Here is a 9,640-nt window from a genome sequence, read left to right as displayed (position 1 = left end):
TTTAGAGAGGAAGGGAGAGAGAAACATCAATCGATTGCCTCCTACATGCCTCCCCATCAGGGATTGAGCCTCCAACCTGGGCATGTGCACCGACAGGAATTGAGCCAGTAACCCTTTTGGTGCATGGGATGATGCTCAACCAACTCAGTCACACCGGCCTGGGCAGGGCACACAACTTTGCATTTCTTAGTGCTTTTTATTTCAATTCTTTTGGCATATCTAAGTAGCAGAAAGTAAAATGGTTTTAGTATTGGCCAATCACTGCCATTTTTTAAAAAGGCATTTTCCTTCAAGATTTTTAAGAAAACTTAAAAAAAAAATTGACTCTAGAGAGAGGAAGAGAGAGAAACATTGAGAGGTTGCCTCCCGCATACTCCCTGACCAAGGATTGAATCCGCAACCTGGGTATGTACCCTGACTGGGAATCAAACCAACCACACCTTTTGGTATATGGGATGACGCTTCAACCAACTGAGCCACAATGGCCAGAGCCAGTCACTGATATCTTTATTTTGAAAGTCTGAATTGTCCAATATGTCTAAAGTGCATTTTTGCAGCTAATCAGTAGCAGCATTTGTTTTGTTTATAAAACCTTAAGAAATATTCAGGCAAGAGCTGGAAAAGTCACAATATAAAAGAAAGTGTGATCTATATATCTTCTTCCTTAATCACTCAAGACAAACACTTGCACGAATTAGTTTATGAGTATACAAGAAATATACAAAAAATATCATTATTAAAAAGGTCCATACGGCAATGAGAAAAGAGGGTTTCTCTTTGCTGTTAATATTAAATATGGCAAGGCGTATAATATAAAAAGTTTGTTGAATCCTAGATGTCTTTGGGAAATCTTTGATCTAGGCCAGTGCATAATGTATCTGAGGTCTGTGAGAGTCAACAAAGCTGGACTTCTCCTGGCATGGTTTTGGAAAAATCACCAGCACAATGAAAATGTTCTTTCGTTACCGAGACGTTAGTTCATGGCTTCTTGCGCCTAAAATGCAAAAACAGCATTTAGTGTTGAATTTTGCTATCAATTTCACATTCAGGGCAGTTTAATCTCTAGGAGAGCTTTAAGATAATTCAAACAAAGGACTTGCATGCATGTATATGAGCATAACCAATGGACAGACTGGGGGGCGGGGGAGGAGGGCATGTGCTGGGGGATGGGGACAGCTGGGAAGAGGGCAATGGGAGAAAAAGGAGTCTTATGTAATACTTTTAACAATAAAGAATAAGAAGAAAAGATAATTCCTGGTTTTATCATGGAAAATATTCAAGTCCTTCTGAGAAAGCAAATAACTGTTACCAACTATGCTTATCTAGTATTAAACTTAAAAAACGGATGTCTTTCCATCTTTATCCTGTTACAGCGATTTTATATATTACCTAAGGAATAACATGTGTTAAATATGAACACGTGGACTTATTTAAGTAGATATTTGAAAAGAAGGAGTTTTACTAATATGGAAAAAGACTGTGATCTGGAATGGTCTTTAGAGATCATCCAAGACTCTTGGATATGTGTTTAATAGAAGAGGGAAAGTATGGTTCCTTTCCAAACCTATAAATTTCACCATTGTTTTACTTTAGTGAACACTTAATTGCTGTAACAAGACCAAGAGGCACATTAGGAAAGAATGAATTACAGGAAGAGCTACCATCCCTGACAAAAGCCTTTAACCTCCCCTCCTTATAGGTGATCTCAGTTTAGCCTCTGAAAGCTTTGACCATTGGCAGAATATGAACAAGAATGAGCCAATCTTCCATCTCCTTCTGTTTTGCAGCTCTAATTGCTCTTATCAAGCCCTGCAAGGTCCTCAGCCCTGTTGCTGTCTACTGCAGTCTGCCAGTAGGGCCCAGGTACGCCAAGGGGTAAGCAAAAGCCACTTATGTCCTCTGAAAAGAAGTAGATGGTAGAGAGAAGGGTGGTGTTGGAAGTACTAGAGGGAAAACATACAGGGCCCAATTACCCATACTCACTTGGGTTGTGCATGATGCTGATATCCAGGTCCCAGTTGAGACCCTGCTCTCATCTCTACAGCCACAGAGCACTGATAGGAAAATTACAGAAGAGGAAAAGATCAGTTCCCTCAGAGTCGATAAAACACAGTTCTGTTTAGATAGGTTCCATCAAGGTGAAATCCACCTTGCTTTTCTAGTTCAGCACAGGTACCTGTTAAAATACCAGTCAGATACTTGCAGTTTATTTCACATAGGCCACAAAGACTGTGATCTGGAATGGTCTTTAGAGATTATCCAAGTAATTTTCCTCATTTTAGATAAAGAGTAGTTCTTGAGAAATTAGTGGCTACAGCTTGCCTGGCCCCCACCTTCCATATGGGCCTCTTCTTAGGAACAACAGTTCCACAGCAAAGTTCTGCTTCAGAGATTCCCATCCATCTGAAGTGAATTCTTGTTATCCTAGGGCAGCAATTCTCAACCTTTTTCATCTCGTGGCACACAAGCTAATTACTAAAATTCTGCAGCAATACCAAAAATACCTTTGCCTATCTGACAAAAAAAAAAAAAAAGGTATATACTTTTGATTGACTTACAAAAAAATATATAATAGTAGTAATTATCTACCCTTTTTGCTCCAGTGTTACTTTAAAAAAAAATCAGGTGCCTACACATGTATAGGATTTCTGGTACCAAGAATTAACCAGACAGACACAACCTTATTATGCGACATTATTATATGACCTGTATATTTATGGTTCAAGACAGGGCTGCATTGGCAATGTGAGATCAGACCTCAGCTACTCCAAAGAGCATGAAAAGCTACAGCTGTGGGGCTTAAAATATGACACCCCTCATTTTTATTAAGCAGACAAGTATTTAAGTTTTACCCCTACCCTGGTTTCTACATCGGTCCATTCAGACTCTGCATCATCTGGTTGGGCAGGTGCTACTGTGGAAGATCTTCGTTTTCGACTGGAAAAGGGGGAAACATGATGCAACAATTATTTTTGCATCTAACAACAGAAAACATTAGAAATAGGGGAAATACCACTACAGTTCTTCAGAGAACAAGAACAGAATACACGTTTACAGGCTAGTCTGTTCCTGGAGAATGAGCAGCTAAGAAAACGACAGTCCTCTAAAGGGACACATTTGATGATCACTCACCCAGTCGGTGATTCTTGTTTCAAAGTCTCAATATCAGTAAACTGAACAGCTTGTCCACCACCCCTTGTTTTATAAACATCACCCTAGAGCCAAGAGAAAAGGTCATCATTACACTTTCATACATCCAAATGATAAGCGTACAGATATACTTTAAATGGATACTGCAATCACAAAACCAGATGGTGCTTGGGACTGCTGGGCCTGTACATTAAAATACTTCAGAAATTTGAATACAGCTCTCTCACTAAACAAGAGGTCCACTGCGATATAATCAGTAACATTCTTAACTGCAGAAAATAGTATTCCTTTTCATTCAACTTATAAAAACTATGCTTAGGATCAAGAAATTTCTGAATGTTCTAAGGCATTATACTTTCCTCTCTGGGTGTGCCACCCCCTTCGTATTCAAATAACTGTCTTATTTAAAACTATAGTTATAATAAGAACCATCCTCTAAATTGAATTTGAAATTTAAAACTTTTTTTTCATCTTCACTGATAACTCTACGTTCAGGGGGAAATTCTTCTATAGACAGACAACAAAGGGCTTTGGGTAGCTCAATACTAAGTAATTTTGATAGGTCAAATTTTAATGTGGGCTTTTTATCTTGAACTGACAGGAAGCAAAGGTAGTTCTTTGTTTAGGTTTACTTTTCAAGTAGGGGTTAAAACGAAATACACATTAATTAAAAGTATGTAATAAATCTGGCATTCCTCTAACAAACCTGAGAATCTAAACTTCATTAAATAGAAAGCAAATTTAGTCCTGGTTTAACAGATTCACATCCCAAGCAGTTACTTTAGTTTTGTAACAGAGAGATTATATCCTATACCCATTTATGTCCCAGTGGACACTGCCTGTGTGTCATCGAAGGAATGGAAGGACAAATGGATTTTTGTTGACTTTTTTCCTCCTGTACAAATTTGTTTTTACCTTAATTAGTTTAGTTTCAATCTCCCCATCGGAGGCTAGTTCTTGGTGGGTCAGCATGTACTTCTCACACTTAGCTAGTGCCTTTTCATTTGCAACAGACACTGTGATGGCATGAGGGACATGTGGCTGCATGACTGTTGCAGTTTGCACGTTAGAGGCAGGCTTATGATCTACCCATCTGTCTCCTGCAGAGCGTGATCGTCTGTGTCGGAGACGAAGTGGTGGTGCGTTCTGATCAAGTTGAAAGGAATCAAGAAACAAGCATAACCCAGAATTAATTTAAGGGTATTATTAGAAGTGCAGCAGGTTTGGCTACATTAGTTGATGACAATATAAAACAAATGCATGAACTTTTTCAAAAGCTAAATATGTTATTCAAATGCTTTAAATGTCCTCTTTGAATTTAAACACAAAACCAACAAGCATCTTTTAACACCAGCTTGTATATTATACATTCTACCAGGAACTTTCCTTTCAACAAAGAACGGAAGGAAAAATCCTGGTAACGTTGTTAGTCTTCCCTGTGTAGGTAATATTCAAGACAAAATCATTTCATATTCTTGATCAAAACCCAATATTTGTGCTTGCTATTGTGAGGTAATCTATTAAGCCCACAACTATGTTAAAAGCTTCAATAATAATATCAATAAAAGCCTAAACATTTCATAGATCTCTAAATAAAAGAGAAAACATGCCTTATACAAAGACAAAAATAAATAAATAAATAAATAAAAGCTGATTGGCCTGTATAATACAAAACGCTAAAGAACATAAGAACCCCATGTATAAAATGAGCAAATGAATGTAAATAAAGTACTTCTGAGTATTTTCTGAAATTTTAAAATCTCTAAATAGAAGTTCATTAAAAAGTCAGATACAACAATGGCTATAACATATCCCCACGCCCCAAACATTTCATAAATGGTTCTAAGAACCAGATAAATAATATAATGTTAGACCATTCTCTATCATACAATGAAAAACTATTTGCTTCCAAGTCAAATGTCATGTAAGTTTGGAAAAGCTAAATTTATTATATTCAATCTGAGAAAACATCATATAAGACATAGTTAATAGTTTGAAACAATGAGTTATCTTTGGTAATTTGCCAATTGTTTGTAAAACTGAAAGCAAATGAAACTGTGCTACAGGCCAAATCCTTCCAAGCTAGTCAAGAATGAAGACCCCAATTTCAAAATGCATATCTAGAGCACTATTTTCCCTATATAATTAGAAGAAACAAATGAAGCACTAGTGCTACATCATGACAGTATAAAACACGACCAATATAGTTTGTCCCAAAAGATGCCCAAGCTTCACAGCAAGCAGGAAACTTTCCATTCTAAGATAGTCTGGCTCTCATGATCTACATTTAGCAAAAGTGATAGTTTTCTTGAGCACATTTAGCAATAAATGTATTCTGAAACAAGCTTCAGAAAGATGAAGCTTTAACAATCTACAGTTTATGAAATAAATGATATTTAAAATTTCATCCTTACTGAAGTATAATTTCAACCTACAGGACATAATTTTTGATCAACAAACCTAAATGCATAGATACTAGCCCAGGGGTGGGCAAACTTTTTGACTCGAGGGCCACAATGGGTTCTTAAACTGGACCGGAGGGCCTGAACAAAAGCATGGATGGAGTGTTTGTGTGAACTAATATAAATTCAAAGTAAACATCATTAACATAAAAGGGTATGGTCTTTTTTTTTTTTTTAGTTTTATTCATTTCAAACGGGCCGAATCCGGCCCGCGGGCTGTAGTTTGCCCACGGCTGTACTAGCCTAAACTTTTCTGCTGCACTTCTTAAGAGATTTTGATTTCAAGTGAGAAGTTCAAGTATCTCTAGTAAATCCTCTTAAATATCTCCTAGCCAAATTAGGTGTTAAATTAATGTTGACCAGGCATAAGCAAACCATGAGTAGTTTTGTCTGTAAGCTTTTATGAAATAAAGGGGATTTACTAGAGTTGATCAGAAAGACCAGTCACCATCATTTGCTCCCTAAAAAGGTTTAAGGCAGTATCTGCAAAGAACAGAATTTAAGAGACTTAAAAAAAAAAAAAAAATCAAAGGCAAATAGTTACTATAAGATTAATTTGTTTAGAAGAAAAAATTTAAAAGAGCTATATATTAAGATTTTACTAACTGTAGGTTCACACTAGTAACTTGATTCATTTATTCAGATTTAGGGGAAAACTTTACCTTAATCCTTAAGAAGAAAATATAAATGTGGATTTATTTAAACACCCTTGATTGAGGCAGAGCCCTTGTAAATTGAAATAAAGGTCTTGAGATTAAAAGCAATTTATTAGGCATGCAAACCTTCAGTAGTTATAAAATAACTGGCCTGGACTCTTCAAAATAGTCCATGTCATGAAAGTAAAAACAAGAGCAGAGGACTATATATTAAAAGAGATTAAAGAGACATAACAACCACATGCAAAGCATTCACCTTGATAGAATCATGAATGGAAAACAGGAAAACCATTACTGGGACAACTGGGGAAATGTAAACATGAACTATATCAGAGGACATTTATTCAGAATTAATATTACCTTTCTTTAGTGTGATAAAGCTTATGGTTATAAAGAATTATGTCCTTATTCTTAGGGATGAAGTATCATGAAGTCTGACTACTTTCAAAGGTTCAAGGAAAAAAATGTTTACATATCTATATAAAGTAACGATTGGTACATCTAGGTAAGGGGAAAAAAACATACTGTACCATTCTTTCAACTTTTCTTTGAGTTTGAAATTTTTCAAAATAAAAGTTGGAAAGATAGTTTTAAAAAGTAAAAGTTAAAAAAATAAAAGTTCAAAAGCAGCAAAAAACCTAACTTGGGAAGAAGCCATAAGAAAAAAAAATTTGGAGCCCGGATGGTGTGGGTCAGTGGTTGAGCATCAACCCATGAACCAGGTCATGGTTGTATTCCCCGTCAGGATACATGCCCAGGTTTAGGGCTCGATCCCAAGTAGGGGGCATGCAGGAGGCAGCCAATCAATGACTCTCTCATCATAGGTGTTTCTCTCTCTCCCTCTTTGAAATCAACAAGAAAATATTTTTTTAAAAAAATCAGAAAATGTGTTATGACACTCATATCCACATGCTTATTAGCTTATGCAACTAAAAAGCACAGATTACTCCGGCATGTGCCCTACTGACCTTGTGTCACTGAACACAGGCATTTTAAAAAAATGTGTTTTTTTATTATTATTTTAAAATCTTTTTTTACTTTGTTTTTATTGATTTCATAGAGGAAGGGAAAGGGAAAGAGAGAAAAACATTGACTGGCTGTCTCCAGCATGCCCCCTACAGGGGATTGAGCTTGAAACCTCGGTGTGTGCTCTTACCAGTAATGAAACCAGTGACCTAGCGGTGCATGGGATGATGCTCAACCAATTGAACCACATGGGCCAGGCTTTTTCAGCTCAAGAGCTAGGCCTCAATTTTGGGATGATTTGAACTTTCAAATTAATATAAAAATTAGACCTTATTTATAATGGACCTCACCCACCTTTCTGTCGAATTTTCTGAACCAAGTTATAAAAACACAAGATTAAATTCTATTGCTATAATGCTTTAAAATAACACTGGCACTAACCCTGTCGCTTTGATCCTCTTCTACTTCTATCTCATTTCTGAATGTAGGAACCAACTCCCTGCCTTCAGTCCAGCACATCCCTCGCCTTCTGTCTGACACGATACAAGTTTTACTTTGTCCTGGCTCCTGCTGCCTACGCCTTGCAATGGATGTGACATTGGGAGGTGTGTTGTACGAAGGAATTTTCTGCTCCCATTCCGAAATACAGGAAGCTACAGAGATGCTGCTGCAAGAGTTAGAGCGCCTATGTAGATGTGGCTGGCTCATGAGTTGCTGGCCGTTGGAAATCTGAGCAATATAGTTACCAGAAAGCTAAAAAAATTGAAAAGAAATTAATGAGCAAGACTGAAAAACTGAGAGAAAGAATTCATTACTTTTCTATAATTTAACACATGAAAATAACATTCTAATTATTTGTACTAAATTACTACATTTTTATACTAAATTTGTGTTTATACTAGATTAAAACAAATAGATGTCTGAGAAATATAAGTAATATAAAACAAAAAACTGATTCTCATAAAAACAGTCACTACACAACTACATTACTAAATTACTACACAACTACAAATAACTTACAGGTACTGGCGATGGAGAAACAGATCTTTGAGCAGCTTTTTCTCGATCCCGCTCCCGAGAGGGTCTCTCTGGCTTTTCAGTTTTGGGTTCAGTAACAATAGCCTTCAGTTGTTTCAGTTTTTCATCTTTCACCCAGAGCTTATTTTGCATCTCCAGTTGTTTAGCTGCTACTCGACGCTCCTATGGATTATCAATGGTAAGGTATGTTCTAATCCAATTACACTATACAAGTACACCAGATTACTGAAACACTGTCATAAAAACTAGTTCTCCAATTCTTCCTGAGGTAACTACATTTCATAATGTTAATGAATTTCAAGGGTAGAGAAAGGAATGAACTGAATAGGCAACTACTGCCGCCACCACCAAAACCCTAACCCAGGTAGTCATTCAAAACACTACAATTTGAAATAAGTCACCCGTCTCTGCGATAGCAGAGGGATGAGACTCACGCATTCTTTCTCCCACTTCATTGTTGTTTCCGTCACCATGCCTTGCAACCTGGCTTCTAGTCTGCGTTTGTCAGAAAACTGTTGCTGAAGTTTCTGATTCTGGGCCTCAAGTTCCTGTTGCAGATTGCGCTTATCTTCTTCATAGATAGTAGTTGTTTTCTCTAAAATTTCAATCTGGAAGGCAGACCATTATGTTCAATAATTGGTATGTAAATATATAGCTCTAAAACAATCTTTTATAATTTGTTATGGCAAGCAGAATTGTGGAAAGAAAAAGTCATGGATAAAGCATTTTCCTCTAAAATTTCAACTGAATTTACTACCTTAATTCCTAGAAATGACAACTTTTTAAACATGTTCCTCACACTGAAAGATGAAGTTATGATTTAATGTAAAAATTATTTTCCCCTAAAATCAAGCCTATTATTTTTTCCTTCTTTTATCAGCCAGGTCATCCTAACAGTCCGAATTCCCAAACACTGGACTGCTGCTTGGTTTGGCCCTAAGTCTAGTCACTGGGCCTGTGCTAGTGGAGGCTGGTCAATGTTGGAGGAAGATGTTGCCTTTTCTATATCCATCACTGCCTCAGGCCCAGGGTCTCTGCACAGCTGACTATTGTGTTGGCAGCAAGAAGGGCACCATGTATTATACTGAGGTGTGTTGTATGAAGGTGGAGTCAGAACAGACCTTGGTTCAGCAACCTCAGTAGAGTTCTGGCTAAGAAAGAATTCAGAGCCAACACTCAAACGAAAAGACAGCTTATTTAGAAAGTCACAGAGGTAGAAGTGAGCAGTGGAAGAAAATAAGTTAGAGAGGTAAAAGGGGCCTTGGAGCTTAGGAAAGACAAGCTCAAGGGGGGGGGAGGGGGGAGTGTGCGGCGGGAGATGGAAAGAGCCGCCGTTCTACTCGAGGATAATGTTTCCATTGATTTAAA

General features: G+C 37.2%; 1 protein-coding gene across 1 annotated transcript; it reads right to left on the bottom strand.

Annotated features, from left to right (window-relative positions):
• Positions 1 to 484: 484 nt before the first annotated feature.
• On the bottom strand, positions 485 to 8,895 carry LOC102436355 (kinesin-like protein KIF23; the record flags this gene model as incomplete). Its single annotated transcript, XM_014450969.2, has 8 exons — positions 485 to 994; positions 1,984 to 2,054; positions 2,859 to 2,937; positions 3,133 to 3,215; positions 4,066 to 4,296; positions 7,676 to 7,987; positions 8,255 to 8,434; positions 8,707 to 8,895. Coding segments are annotated over 8 exons (1,161 nt in total), but the record flags the coding sequence as incomplete, so codon positions are not given.
• Between the last annotated feature and the right edge of the window lie 745 nt (positions 8,896 to 9,640).

Source organism: Myotis lucifugus, unplaced genomic scaffold (genome assembly GCF_000147115.1).
Source record: "Myotis lucifugus unplaced genomic scaffold, Myoluc2.0 scaffold_5579, whole genome shotgun sequence".
Lineage (NCBI taxonomy): Eukaryota > Metazoa > Chordata > Mammalia > Chiroptera > Vespertilionidae > Myotis > Myotis lucifugus.
Note: the sequence above shows the minus strand (reverse complement) of the source record. Positions and strands in the feature narration are given on the sequence as shown.